This window comes from Tachypleus tridentatus, chromosome 2 (genome assembly GCF_004210375.1).
Source record: "Tachypleus tridentatus isolate NWPU-2018 chromosome 2, ASM421037v1, whole genome shotgun sequence".
Lineage (NCBI taxonomy): Eukaryota > Metazoa > Arthropoda > Merostomata > Xiphosura > Limulidae > Tachypleus > Tachypleus tridentatus.
Window position 1 is genome coordinate 66793607 of NC_134826.1, and position 16366 is coordinate 66809972.

At 31.1% G+C, this 16366-nt stretch overlaps 1 protein-coding gene across 12 annotated transcripts in view; it reads right to left on the reverse strand.

Moving 5' to 3' along the window:
* Nucleotides 1-16047, reverse strand: part of LOC143244075 (E3 ubiquitin-protein ligase TRIP12-like) — a 104210-nt gene extending 88163 nt beyond the window's left edge. For 3 of the 12 annotated variants that reach the window (XM_076488114.1, XM_076488112.1, XM_076488110.1), the window contains exons 1-3: nucleotides 15921-16047; nucleotides 3333-3461; nucleotides 2082-2242 (exon numbers count right to left, since the gene is read on the reverse strand). In XM_076488114.1, the coding sequence (XP_076344229.1) occupies nucleotides 2082-2242; nucleotides 3333-3421 (250 nt within the window). In that variant the 5' untranslated portion in view covers nucleotides 3422-3461; nucleotides 15921-16047. Of the gene's footprint in view, nucleotides 1-2081; nucleotides 2243-3322; nucleotides 3462-4384; nucleotides 4442-4512; nucleotides 4546-15784 lie in introns of those variants that run through there. The other 9 variants (XM_076488119.1, XM_076488113.1, XM_076488107.1 and 6 more) reach the window with 7 other exon arrangements.
* Nucleotides 16048-16366: the final 319 nt, after the last annotated feature.

The following is a 16366-nucleotide window of genomic DNA, read 5'->3' on the forward strand; positions in this document are numbered from 1 at the left end:
GGATATTCAGTACTGCAAAATTTCTTTACAAAATTCCATGACTTAATGATTTACATGACATATGCAAATCCTATGAAATACCTTTTAACACAGTAACATTTTTTTAGGAATCACCATATCACGATGCTAAGTAGATGTAATATGCATCAAGAAAGAAAGATTTGAAAAAGATAAACTTGACTAGCATCAATGTCTTGGGTAAGGTAATCAAAGTAAGATAAGCAAAGAAAACATACATCTACTCACCAGCACAAGTACTTAGGCTGTAATACTGCCTCTAAGTTTTGCAACTTGTCCATTAATTAAGTAACTGATGAATTAAAACACAACTAGGAAACAAAACTAAGTTTTACAACCGACCCTCAGGAATTCAGGGTTATCATAACAACTAAGAATCAATACCTACAGTTTCAACAAATCTAGCAACTTACCCCCATTAGCATTAGGACATAATGTTGAATTTAAAACATAATTAGGAGGCAAGTTCAAAAATCTGATCAGACTTGGAACTATTTCAGAAATATTGGGGTTTTAATAAACTAAATTACAACTAGGAGCCAAAATCTAACAGAGTTCAATTATTGATGAATCAACTCTTTAAACACCAATCCTCAAACATTTTGACAATATAGCTTTAAATTTCCAACACCTGAGAAAAATTGCAGTGTGGTTCAATACCTCATTCCACAGTCTGTTAACAGATAGCAACAAACATCTGTAACAGTGCAATTTTCTGTACAAGATTAAATCCTTCCCTCAGTTTTAGTGATTGAAAAACATGCTGCAAAAAACTGTCACAGCAGCTCATGGAAATACATTTTTGCACTCAAATTTTTCCCTAAAAAATAAATATCCAAACATTGTGTGTGTGTGTGTGTGTGTGTGTGTGTGATGCATGTCCTGGAAGGATAAAAATGAAGTGGAAATGTGTACCTTGTAGCAATGTTACTGCATAAGAAACTGCTTTTAAATTTATCACACCCACAATTGGCTAGAGTAATTATAAAATAAGACAAGATAAAACACACAAAGAACATACACAGTACGACCAAATATAAATGCATGCTTAACCTTTTAAGTCTCAATTAAGCACAAAAATCAAAATCCATAAACTGCTTGAAAACCACTTGCTAGTAAAATGATCATTGTTGCACAGAAAACTTACAGTTAAAAAGTTAAAGCCCAACTAGAAGTTAACATGATTAAATGTGACAAATAAGAAAATTTGAGTTCTTTTAGACCTCCACATTTAAAGTAATTTTAAAAAATAATAAACAGGTATGTATGACAAAATATAATAATTGTTTCACATAAGTACACCCAACATCTTAAACTTGATCAATTAAAAATAAACGTTTTGCAACTAGAACTGTTCTTGAAAATCCTTTATAAAATGCACGGGTGTTAAGCTTATTAGTTTGAGTTAAACTACCATTCTCTTAGGACTAAAATGTTAGTCGATCTATTTCACTGTAATACTTCTGGAGAATCAGCAACTTGAAACAGTGCCTGATAGTTACAACAAGCTGTTGTCAAAGGACTACCAACAAAGGATTATAACTTATTATTCTCTATATTTAAGTTTTATGCATTTTTTCTCTACTTATAAGTGAGCTCCTACATGTTAAGTACAAGAGAATTTTCAACTAATATAGTTTGATAAAAATTTAATCTTATCACACTCTTAGCCAATACTTGCTACATTTACATAAATAAATGGTAATAAGTATTATGTCCTATAACTAATTCATTCCAAAATGCCTTTTAATTTTATAGTCAGTATTCAATGGTTTTTTTAATGTTATCTTCTCTGTACCAACATTAAAATGTATTGTAAATATTGTTCAGTTCTTTATGAGACAACTTTGTGGTTAAGAGTTTTATTCCAGTACTTGTGCATTACTAGCCCTTTAGCATCTCCACTAGTACATTTATGCAAATTGCATGAATGACAAAAGGTTAATCTAATGCAGAAATGAATTACTTTTTTTCCCCATTTATTGTCCTTTTCCATTATTTACTATTTAATACTATGAACAATAATAAATACAAATGACAAACATTGTAACGATTTTGCTTACCTTTCTGTTTCTTAGTTACTAAACATTCATCAATATCTTCCACAGGAAATGGTCTTTTGACAGAATCAATCACAGAGTCACCAGTTTCCTCAAGCTGTTCCAAAACCACACAAGTTTCTGACTGCTGGGACTTCTCCTGGGCCAATAGCCTTGTTCTTGATCTATCACATACAAAGTAAACCAGACTTACTCAAAATATATCTCATTAAAAAAAAAATGGTTAACTGTGCAGCATTTAACACTTTTGCCTATTGCTGATACTTAAATATACTGGTGATAAAGTGCTTGTCAAATATATTACTCGACTCAGTACTAATTAAATGTGCATTTTTAAGTATAAAATTAGTTATGACAGCTTGACCTTAAAATTGTTATAACAACTTTTCACAAAACAAAGTTTTTTTTTATTAGTCTGATAGTAACCTAATGCAGATTACACAATTTAGAACTTTTTCCAGTCAATGCTGATTAATTCACTGATTAAACAAACTTCCAGAGGCTTTGTTATAAAAGCATTACCCAAAAGTATGTGCATACAAATACAATGGCAGTGTTATAAACAAAGATTTGTTTAAACAACACTTCAAACTAGTAGGTTACGAATTACTGGTTTTATAAAGGAACCTGAACTGAGACATTTTTTATCATGCAACATGAGTTACTTCCGGATACCAAAACCAACTGATCTTAAATATTTACTCTAAACACTTTTAGAATCATTTTAGAATTTTAGCATTTCCCAACTATTTTGTAAAATTAGACACTTCATTTCATGAATATTTTAATAAGCACCTACACATCTGAAACTCAAAAAACATCATTTGAACAATAGGTAGTACAATGGAATATTTCAGTGATCATTAGATCAAAACTTAAAAACATTTTGAGTGTATTTAATGATTTTATTACCTGTTCTAAATTTGTATTTAATTTTGACAGTGTATACAAGTTGCTATTTTAACAGCATAAAACTTAAATGATAAAGTTGTCTTAAACTTTACTTATTTCAAAACACACAATTTAATGTCATATAGTATCATAACTTAGAGGGAGTAATGAAATATTACAAAATAAATATTCATTGGTTATCACAAAAATTATTTAAAATTAAGACAAATTTAAATTCTGAACTTAAAATACTTCCAAATTATACAGAAAAATAAATTAATCACTAAATGCACACATCAACAAAGGTATACCTTTTTTTTTAAATTAACAAAACAATGCAAGTAACTCATTACATCATAATACCTAGTACATATAGGAGATCGAGACCCCTGCTGATGTTTGCGAATATTTCTCTTAGGCCCCCCTCTCTGCCTACCAGGTTGGTCTGCCATAGACACAATTCTTCTGCTTAGTCATGCCCCACTGATAAACCTTGGAAAAACAATACATAATTTTTATGTGGCTGAATGTTTTATATGAAAATATAAAACAAATCTAATTCCTAAAATATTTTAAAACAGAAGTTCAAGGAATCATGATGCTATTGATCAAAATATACCAAAAAAGTATTTACATATCTATTATAATAACACTCAGTTCCTGGCTGTCCTGAATATGCTTACACACTCCAGTTCAAATGTAAACAGACAATAAATGGTAACATATTTTAGTAGACAATTTTGTACAACATGGTAAAAGCTTAAAGTTTTAAATTAAAAGGTCAAATGCAGAGTCGTTGGATAAGGTTAAATACAGTAAGTTTAGCCTGACTGAAGCAAAAAATACTAAAACTAATGTTAATTATTTTTTGTTAAACATAAGATGTACATAATAAATGCTTGTTTAATTTTAGGCATGAGACAAGTGGACTCGTAGATTTCAGTGTTTACGATCACAATTCTTTCGTGTTATTCTGGAAATTGTGTATTTAAAATGTACAGTTACAATAAATATACCAATTTACCAGCAAATGTTTTGTAAGTCTCTGATACTTATAAAAAAAATAAAATAAAAAAAATTGCTACATTATAGTAAATGTCTAACATGTTCTATTTGTAGTTTTGTATGAACTATCCAACAAAACTAATACACACAGACAAACAACTAGCAAATAACATTCTCTACTAGTAGAAATATATTACTATATATAATAATGGATCAAAATTCATTGCAATAAGCCTTCACCTTCGTTCATATAAACATTCAAGAACTAATGTTCTATCCATTAAGAAACCATGCTTCATACATCAATCAAATAACTCATGTGACAATATTTTACCAAAGCTGCATAAATTACAAGCTAAACATGATTGTTCCCAAAACCATTTCAATCAAAAAGATAAAAATATAAATACCATTCAGTTATGACAACAGTTCAAAGTATATTTCACTTGCAAATTCTGATGATATAGCTGAAAATGAAATGCATATATTATATATATGAAGGTTACACATAATGCTGTGTTAACAATGAAGTACTTACGTCTACCTCCTCCAAAACTTTCAGAATTCATCACTTCAAAAAATGAATGAAAAGATTTATTAATATCCCACATGATTATATACTTTAATATTTTTTTCATAACTTTAGTTAGTTTAATTTTGAGTGTTTTCATCCACATTTTCAGGGACCAATACTTGGTCCTCATTTCGAACTTCAAGTTAAATGGTATTCAAATGCTGAATTCAGTGAAGTTAATGCACACAGTCTACTCCTGTCAAAGGATTTTCATTATTGGATTGGTAGAGTATCAGAACTTTAAATTATCTATTCTAATGGCATTGATGATGTGCATTATAAACTCTTTCATCCAGTTAAGTATCAATCACTGAACACACCTTAAAGCTAAATTTCATTTGAAACCTTGAGGTAAGCTACACACATTTGGGTACTATTTTTGTTATTGTAACAATGTACGAATAACCACTAAAATATCTATTAGCAGCAACCATCCTGAATACTGTTTGGGTTTTCAAACAAAAGATTGCATCTTACCATCATTACTAAAAATACCACTTTTTTTTTTCCCCATTAGAGTTTATCTTGGACCAAATCTGCCACATTTTTAGCCAAAGCACAGCAGCTCATAGAAAGTAGTTGACCATACCAAAGGTCTCGTACATTAAGTTACTCTAATCCTGCTCCTAAATGAATGTCAAAAAAGGATAGACTAGTAGAGTTCCTGATAAAATCTGCCATATTTATGCTTGGTATTGCTGGTTCAAAGTAATATTGCTCATAAAAAGGAAAAAGAAAGGTCTCAGACTTATTTACTCTAATCCTACATACAAAATTTCAAGTGCCATGGGTATTGAGGATACCACCTTGTTGTTGTTTTTTTTAAGTCCACAGGAGTAACTAGTAAAGCAATCAATTTTTCAACCAAGTGTTGCACTCAAGGAAACTGGTATTTCACAAAATGCAAAATACTGATGATATCTACAATTCCTCATCAGTTCCTTCTAAAACTCAAGGACGTATGTCTTGTGGAACTGAGAATTTCTCTTCCTAGTAGATGAAGTAACTTTTGTTACATAGGCTGTTATTTTTTACTGAACTATTACGTATATCCTATACAACGAACTGTAAGAGGACCAGAGATGCCAACTATTTCAAATGACTAAGCATAATGATTGTAGACAGAGCCCTTTATCATTTGCAGCTACTAGGCCTGACCAATGTCTCTAAGCTGTTTATTATTATAACTATTATAATTTATTACTGCTATAGATTGCTCATTTATTACTGTGTTTTGTGTATTTAATAAATAAATTTAAAAAATTCTTTTGAAATCATGTTTTTTATTTAGTTCAAAGTAACAAACATACTGGTAAAACAACATTAAATATGCACAAACAGTAAGCAAAAAAAACCTTTGTGTAAGAACTAGTTTATATCATGTTTATGAGACTTATTGTAGTAGTTTTGCAGCTGTTGTAGCCTTTGCCTTCATGGGAATGTCTCTGGATGGTTGGGAGTTATAACAACATTTTTTATTATTTCAAGCACAAACATGATTATAGCAGGTAGCCATTTGGACTATGTCTTTTATTTATTATCAAAATTTATTTGTATCTCACAGAAATTTTCTTTTCACCCCTTTCAAGCCCTCGGGGAACAATTTATCTCTTTATTGCTAGGCCTATATAATATGTAATAATTTGGGAGTTGCAACAAGTCGTAATATTTGTCTGTATGAGTGTATAGTCGTAATGTATACATCAAAATCGTAATGGTCGGCACCTTTGGAGGACACTATAGACTTTTTTGGATCACTGAAATATGAAATTCATCAGAATTTTCTTAGCTTTGATTCCTCAAACACTTTCTCTTGCTAAACTTCCACTAAAATCATAACTTTTATCTTATGCAAATCATCCAAAAAGGTATTTACCAAGAGTCACGTTCCTGATTTTGGAAAACATATTGAAGGTGTTGAAAAGGTTATATGAATAACTTATACAGTTCTTTTAAAAAGCTTGCAATTATTTTCATAGTTCAGTTAGCTGGAAAGTGTATTCTTTAAACTGTTTTTCTTTCCTGGATGATTATTCCAAAATAGATAATTTTTAGTTCATTAATTCCCTTAAATGAAATATTCCAAACTTAAAATAGTGTGTCATTAGTAGAGTCCAACATATTAAGCACAGTTGAAAAATACTGTTGTTTATTGTTAAGGAAGAAACAATTTCCCAGTTGACTAAACTGTTAAAAAATTATGATTTTGTCCTTAAATTCTATTTCAATGTATGTCTAGAAAAACTTTATAAATTATGAAGCCCTTGACATGACAAAATATTGAAAAATTGTAGCAATCAATGTAAAAGAAACAAAACATAGAAAGTTTGAAAAATTTTAGTGTCAAAAATGGATGAAAAACTATGAAGTTGGATGTTTATGAAATTGTTTAAACAGTCAGGAAGTTGAAAGATATATTTATTTAATAATCAAAGACAGAGGCATTGCTATCTGCTTAAAAGAATCAGAGCTCAGGCCCAGAACTGGCAGGAATTTTCAGCATTTCAGTGAACACCAAACAATTTATATTCCAATTTTTCAATAATACCAACAAAATATGGGGTAAGGGCACCTCTAGTGTTAGTACCTAGCAGTGCCTTTGGCCAAAGGTAGTGTTAATAAATAAGCACTTTTTCAACCAACAACTAAGACTACCACTGTTTCCTAGTTATGTCACAAACTTAGATGGGTTTCTTGGAAAATATATTCTAATAATATTAAGCAACCTAGAAATGGCTGATCCTGTGGAGGAGATTCATCAAGTAAAAAACTGACAAATTCCAAACATTCTATAATTTGCCTCAAAAGGTTTAAGCAAAAGTTGAGATGCAGGAGATGGAAGCATTTTATGTGACTAAGCATGCGATTTGTTTTTAAAATTATGCTAGAACATCTTGCATGGTTGTTTGTCAGAGTTCAGCATTGTTTTTGTTGTTTTTTTTGCATTGTCATATAGCAACAATCGAGGTTTAGCTTTTTCATTTCAACATGGGTCAAAGGTTGTTTTTATTAGCACTGTAAATGACTATATTCTGGGTAGTTTTCAAAATACGGTGCAAAACATACTTTGTGCAAGTAATAATCCAATCATAATTTGACGGAAAAGCATAGGTTCAGCATTCACCTTAATATGAAGGTGGGAAAAGCATTATACAATCAACCTACGTATATTTGATAGATGTTTCTTCAATAACACAAGTTACACAAAATTGAATTTTTTGCCATAAGACATTAAGACCAGCATGATTTTAAAGATAAGTATTTACAAGGGATATTTATCAGTAAAACAAGCTGACACCCTTATAAATGTTTCTGTACTTTTGTTGTCGCATGTTTTTCCTATAGCAAAGCCACACTGGACTAGCTGCTGTGTCCACTCAGGGGAACAAAACCCCTGATTTTAGCATTGTAAATCCATAGACTTACCACTGTACCAGTGGGGAACTTCTGTACTTTTGAAGAACTTAAGCACTTGAATTCTTTATGAACGTAATAAACATCAATTTCATTTAAGGATGTTGTTGTTTTGAATTAAGCACAAAGCTACACAATGGGTTATCTGTGCTCTGCCCACCACAGGTATCTAAACACGGTTTCTAGCACTAAGTCTGCAGACAAACCGCTGAGCCACTGGGGGTGCTTCATTTAAGGAAAGTCCTTTATTAAGTATCTGATATTAGTGACTGGAATATTATGGAAAATAAATTTCAATATTTGGTGTTACATTTTATGTGAAATATAGAACCTTGGAAAAAATATTTTCACAGTAAGTACAGGTATTAAGTGGAAAAAACTGAATTATTTAGATTTAATTGTGAATATGAAATTTAATATTAAAGGGGTACCATAATCTTATGTAAGACTGAAGTAGCCTTGTTTGGAGATTAGTATAATTTAAATCCTTTAACCATAAAAATATAATACCATACTGAAAAGACTGCTGAAAAAGCAAAACATGATAATACTACACAATTCCAAACAATAGTAAAGTGTGGACAAATTGCAAATTTTTAGTGATAATATAGGGCAGAAAATGGAGATTTTGTTTCCCTCTGTATTTTGTGTCACATGATCTTTCAGGTAGTTGGCTATTGAAAAGCAAGGAAGTATAAGAGATGCATGTTCTTTTTTAAATTAAATTTTTGCTTATAATTAATGTGCTGTAATGTTACTTTCATCAGTCATCTAAGAAAACTAGCTAGTTATAGACAGGTAACCTGCCAATTTCCCTTATGGTCAATGGACACACTTCTTAAGTTTCAAATAAGCCAAAGCCAACAAGCTGTGACATAACTCTCAGCAGGCATCAGTGTGCTGTAATTAGATAGCCTAGCCTGCACTTGCTTCACTCACAACTAACGTGAGCAATACTCACAGATTTGCTAGGAAAATGAGGTGACCAAGATGTCTCTCAAGTGTTACCAGTAGATTTCTCTGGTTGTCAGCCAAAAATTTAATAACAATATAACCCCAAATAAGTATTGAACAGGGTACAAAAGCACTTTAAAGTATAAAAAACATACATGCACAATTATTAAGAACTCTACAGTACCTAGTCTAAATAATTTATGCTAAAATGGGAGACTGTTTTTTGGAATGATTTCCCAACACAATAGAAAAATTACAGGTGACTTCATTCAGCTGTTAACTATTTAGAATAGTGAAAATTAATAACTTTGATCAGAGAAGGTATCTACGAGCATCAAAATAAAATTTGAATTATATTTAGTTAATTACTTTTCCTACACCCTTATTTATAAGCATTTGCAAATTCTGCTCGATTAGTTCAATAAGGATGCTGAATATTTAAACCTGAGTATAAAGGTTAAAATATTTAACCTTAGAAAGCCAAATCCTTGATATGAGCTTGTGAACTGTGGCCAGAAGAAGTGAATGTTTTATTTGTTAAAATGTTTATTAGATATGGGTCATTCCATGTCAAATCATCCAGATTTCAGAAAATTTTCCAGGTGACCCCTTCAGAATGTCTTGAAAAAATTCACAGGTGCTCATCTACCCATATAATGAAAAACTGCCAAATATTAGATCAATATCTCTAATAGTTTCTGTATTACAGCTCTGTAAAATTTAGTTTATTTTTTTTTTTTTGGCAAATTCATTTTCGGGCAACTTTGGCTGCTTATAGCTGCAAGAGTAATGGTGATAGAAGGCTGACATTTGCTACACTGTCTGAATTAATCTCACAGAATTCAAAAATGGTCTAAAACCAAGTTTATCTCTCTTAGGATTTTCATAGTGAGGCTGTAAAATCACCTGAAAACCCAAAATCTAATAAAACATTGGTTTATGTAATAAGCCATAGCTCTAAGACTTAATAGGATACAAAGCTGAATTTTTTTCTAATTTCCTATAACATATCAGTTGATAAATCAGCAACTGTTGTAATTAAAAGTCTGTTAGATCTCCTGTAAAAAAATTTAGCTGCATGCAACTTTTTACGATTTAGCTAAAATAGCCCTACTTCAGGCCACAGTTTGACCATGTCATCAGTTATTCTGCCTTTTCAGATTTTTACCATATATTCTTTCATCTCTGAATATGATCTACAAAAAATCAGGATGGTGTTTAAAAAATTATAACTCAAAAAGTAGTTTGAAGTATCCTCTGACCATACGTTGTTTACTTGAAAATAAAAACTTCAATTCAGGTGTGTTACTCTGTGCAAATATATCCATACAATTTTGAAATAATTTATGAATCCCATCGAAATATTCTAATCAGCCTTTACCATATATTCTTAAATCTCTGAACATGATCTTAAAAAAATTCAAGGTTGTGTAAAATAATAAATTATCAAAGTTTAAGTGTCCATTTAAGATATGTACCATTAGGCAAATGACCACATTCAGGGCATTCAGTTCTTTCTTGTCAATCAGGAATCACTCCTGCAGTATTGTGTAAAGTTTGATCTACTTAAGTGCTATGAAAAAGGCAAAACTGTGGCAGGTATTAGGTCACATCATAGCTTTATTCCCCATTCTACCAACAAATTGTATATAAGAAGGTTATCAGATGATGATGTGTACACAGTTGTAACTGTTGGTAGTAGCAGTGAAAGTGATGCTGCAGCAGCTCAAATAGGGTCTAATGATAACAATGACAATTATCAGCCAGGGAAATATGTGGCATGCATATACAATCATGAATGGTATGTGGGAAACATAAAATATAGATCAGATGAACATTCCAATGTGTTGGTGTCATTTATAAAGAAATCAAGAAACGAACTGTTCTCGTGGCCTGCAAGGTCACATAAAAATGAAAGTTGGATTCCTTTCCAACATATTCTTTGTCTGATAATCACACCTATCATGCAAGGCAGTAGTGCTCGTCACTATGTTCTAAGTCAAAGAGATCTCAACATAATCAAACTCAAATTTCAGACATTTATTCAAGCTGTCTGAACAAAGCAATGTTTATTTAATGTTGTTAAGGCTAATTTATCACCAAAGCAGTTTTTGAAACATTTCACTCTCACGATTATTGCAGTTTGGTGTGACTATAATCTTTCTCAGTTATCCCCTGTTGTAGCACTGTGCTTTTTGTGTCTGATTTACCTTTGTATTTATTATATTATGAATCTTAAACTCAGCCATATCTGCATAACTGTAATGCATGCACAATATATTTGCATTGCCATGTGATCTAACTAGTTATGCCAATAAACTTGTTCAGAAATGAATTAATTCTTTCTTGTTTCTTACAACTTCATTATTTAACATTGTGAAAGGCTTGTTAGAATATTTCAGTGAGATCCATAAAATTCTGACAGGTAATTTTCAAAATTGTATGGACACATTTGCACACAGTAACACACCTAAGCTGAATTTTTTTTAAATAAACGTATGGTCAGAGGATACTTTAAAAAATTATACCTGAAAAAGTAGGTTGAACACCATCCTGATTTTTTTGTAGATCATATTTAGAGATGAAAGAATATATGGTAAAAATCTGAAAAGGCAGAATAACTGATGACATGGTCAAACTGTGGCCTGAAGTAGGGCTATTTTTAGCTAAATTATAAAAAGTTGCATGCAGCTACATTTTCTTTACAGATCTAACAGACTTTTAATTACAACAATTGCTGATTTATCAACTGGTATGTTATAGGAAATTTGAAATAAAAATAATTCAGCTTTGTATCATTAAGTCTTTGATTTATATAATAAGCCATAGCTCTATGTTTTTTATGATTTTGGATTTTCAGGTGATTTTACTGCCTCACTATACAAATCCTAAGAGATAAATTTGGTTTGAGACTGTTTTAATTCTGTGAAATTAATTCAGTCAGTGAAGCAAATTCCAGCCTTCTACCACCATTACTCTTGCAGCTTTAAGCAACAAAAGTTGCCCAAAAATGAATTTGCCAAAAATAAAAAAAAATAAGTTTTACAGGGCTGTAAATCAGAAACTATTAGAGATATTGATCTAATCTTTGGCAATTTTCCATTATATGAGTAGATGAGCACATGCAAATTTTTTCAATGCATTCTGTAGTGGTCACCTGCAGCCCCTCTGGATGATTTGACATGGAATGATGACCCATATGTATATTAACATACATGCAGAATCATGAAAAAAATTGAATAACTCAGCAACTTTCAGAAAAAAGTAATTTATTCCTGACTAAGTGAAGTCCACTTTCTCAAAGTGCTCTGATTACTTGTTTTTCTGATCCTGACTTTTTCCTGTTGATTCTGTAGTTTTGTAATACCAAACCTTAATATTTTGGTGAGGAAAAAAAGTCATTTGTCAAACCATGGCATCACTTTACCCAATGTCATCAGATTAGGCTGATTCATAAGTTAAATTTGTAAAATTTAATTTCTGTATTATTCCAAGGAGTGGGAGCCCAACTAATTGTATGAATTTTGTTTTCAACTAATACGACACATTCCAATCCAAACAGTAAGTAAATTTCAAGTAAACCAGTTTATCTACTTAAAATAACTGCTTTAGCTTATATTTCAAACAAATACCTAGCATTTATGTAGCTTTTCCCTGTTTGATTAAATAACACTTTGAAACATATCAGTGCTTAAGTCTGTTGAAAGAACACTACCCTCAAATTATTTGGTATAGATTCCAATAAACACTAGAAAAATTGCTGGTCCTGTCTTATTTCAAAATTTTAATTTTAAAATACAAGTTTTTTTATAAATACATCCCAAAACCTTGATACCTCCAAAACTCAGCTGAATGTTTCTTTAACTATTGAGTAGGATTAAAAAAATGTATAAATACAACTATTTGGAAAGACTTTTGAGTATGTAATGTTACATTAGTAAGAGGATTACTTACATATGTAATCACTGATTTCAGGCATGGTAAAACTACAATACTGAAGTATCTCAAGAGAAAAGTAAAGGAGTAAAGATCAGAGCTGAACACAGAAACTGATTTCCCTATACAGTTTGGCGTACGAAGGATAATAAAACGTTGAATTGGTCTAATACTCACTTGTTTTCCCTTGGAAATGAAAGTACATAATTAACAAAAAAGTGCCTGACATTTCATTTGTTACTAATTACATTCATATAGTTACATTTTTTGACCTAGCTTAAGCAATTTAGTTCATACTGTTAAGTTGAAAGAAAAAAAATTCAGATAACAAATAAGTGAAAGTTGTATCACTGTACTTTACATACATAACATCACTAGTATGATTAATTTCCAAATACGATTACATTTTTCATTGTTCACAATATCTAAAAAACAGTGATAAAAAAGCATTATGAGAAATTAATAGCAACAGAATGTTGCATAGATTATTAATTTCTAAGCATAAACAACCAACCTCAGATATAATTTTAAATAACTCGACTAAAAAGAATGCTATATAACCTTGTCTTATCTTCTTGAGCCTCATTTCTTTGGTAAAGATTTTCTCAGTTCTCAATTAGTTTTAAATTTAAATGGTTAATCTCATGATATGCTTTATTTTGTATACATTAATATTGTATTAACACTCCTACAAAAAGACGTTTGTAGTCCTGATTTCTCCAAGCCCGTTCCCCTGGCTGTGGTTTCGCTAGATAGTAGATAGGGACAGTGGGAATCTCGTTAATCCATTCATTAATGGATTTAAATGGCAATTTCATTTAAATACAAAATTATTAGCCTAATATTAATAACCTTTCACGTTGCTCTGGGGCCTATTAGGCCCCACTTTTCGTAGGAGTGTTAAACACATTTTATGACTTATGAAGACATTTTAAAAAAATGGCCATAACTATGACTTAAATGTGAAATTATAAGTTAGTCACAAAGAACTAGATTAATATGCAAGGACAGGTAGAAGGGCTAACAGGATTAGTGAGATCACTTCAATGGAACAAAAGAAAAGCTTCATTTTGGAATGGATGGCTTGTTTTCAAAGGCTGTTAGCTCAGCAACTTTAAACTAGGAATAGACAGTGGTGACGAACTACAGAAAAAAATGAGACAAAGTTTATCACAGGAACAAAGAACAAAATTAGTTTTAAGAGTAAACTAAATTGGTTATTGCTGTAACAACAATAGCACAAAAAACAGATGACTTTGCAGAAGAGGATTTTGATAATGGGAATAACTGAAATTTGAAAGTTTTGATAAAAAATTCTTTGAAATGCAGGGTTATAAACTGTTTAATAAAGACAGGGTGCTAAAACGACAAAGGAATGGCTTTGTATGTAAAATATCTTGTTAAAGATAACAAAAACAGCAGCAAGGAAACTAAATCTATTTGTATCTCTATTAGTGTGTGTGTGTGAAAGAAAAGGCTTTAGTTGGAATTTGTATCACACCATCACATGAAAATGAAAAACTTTACAGGGAACACAAAACTTCAGCTGTGAGATTGTACTCGAGTCTGTTTCATATCAGTATTACAGCATGGAAAATATAAGCATTAAACCATTAGGAAACAGGTTTTACAAAAAAAAAATTGAGAATGGCTTCTTTCCACCAACTGATCAGAAAACCTCCAACCAGGAACTGGTTGAGAAGATGAAAACTGGGGAGCATCTTGATGCAAGTGAACATTACTCATGTAGGTGTAAAGGTTTCATTGCCTATTACAATCTTCATTTGAGAGATAGATTGGTAAGAAGTTATCCTATCAAAGTTACAGGATTACTTAGGGAACTACAAGATAAAGACCTTCAGCTGATTTGTCCTCTATATTCTGAATACTGTAGGATTAGAGGACACAAATTTAATACTTGCATATAAAAAGGTTAAACATTGGTAAAAACACTATTTTATTAACAGGATGATGTACTATTATAAAAGAAAGTGCTTTTGGCAGTAATGTAGGTAGGCATTTAAAAAAACAAAAGAGAGAGAGATAAAAATGGAATGAACAATTTCCTGAAACATTACTTTTTGTTTTTACTCTTTTTCAGAAGTGGTTATACAGAAACAACCTTGATAAACCAAACTAGAATTCTTGTTCAAATACAATAAAATACATACAGGAAATATAAGTAGGAATGTAACTCTTACAGCTTATAATACATTTACAAATAAGGAACAAGGATACACATTCATCAAAAGTAGTGTATAATTGGCTAGGTATAAAATTAGAAATAAGGTAGCACAGAATTAAGTAATAATGTTACAACTCATTACTTTCTAACATTCATTCTCAAATTTATGATTTTCATCATTCAGTATACTTTTCTTTACAATTAACCAAGATACTACTTGTATTAATATTACTTATTAGACCTACTATTTAATATTTATAAAATATATTCTTCAGCTTTAACAAACTTTTTCTAGAAAAATTAGGCCTAATTATACTTGATTAAAGCACTCAATTTCTCAAGCGTCGGTAATAATAGTATAATTAAGTATGAAACGAACTCAAAATTACATTATCCATAACCTTACCTTTTTCTCTTTTACAAATTACAAAATAAACTAAGTGTGCGCGCTACGTCCTTAATCTCAGTTCTAAACTAAGCCAGAGTTGGAATTAATTTAATAAATATTTAAAATAAGGTCTGAAAATAATATCAATTTTATTATATTTTACAAAGTCAGCTAAAACTCGTCAAAATACGGTGAGGGTACGTTCTTTAAAATTAAACTTGAAAATTGATAGAGCACACGTTTTTTTTCAACATTACTTCGATTAACATGCTATGTATCTCTATACGACGTTACACAAACGATAAAATTTGGACTCGCATAAAATTTAAAATAGGCCTAAGCCAAAATCGTACATTTACCTAAGTTGCTGCTATTCAAAACTAACAGAATGTTATCTAGTAGTAATACGGCAGTAATTATAAATTTTTACTAAAACCACAATGATTATGCCCTAACTTTAACTTAATACAACGTCAGAACTTTTCGATAGATTACCAGACATAAAACCAATAACGCAACCCAATACATAGACTACGATCCACTACTGTAGCTTCGACCACAAACAACGATATTCGGCTGACAACAGCCTTCAAAGGAAACATGAACTAGAGTGAGCGCATGCGCATGTTACTTGCTTTTCGACAAAACGATGAACATTCTAACGCATGTATTATTTTATTATTATTATTGTTCTAATTCGGTTTTGTTTGTTTGTTTGAATTTCGCACAAAGCTACTCGAGGGCTATCTGCACTAGCCATTTCCTAATTTAGCAGTGTAAGACTAGAGGGAAGGCAGCTAGTCATTACCATCCACCGCCAACTCTTAGGCTACTCTTTTACCAATGAATAGTGGGATTGACCGTAACGTTATAACGCCCTCACGGCTGAAAGGGCGAGCATGTTTGGAGCGACCGGGATTTGAACTCGCGACCCTCAGATT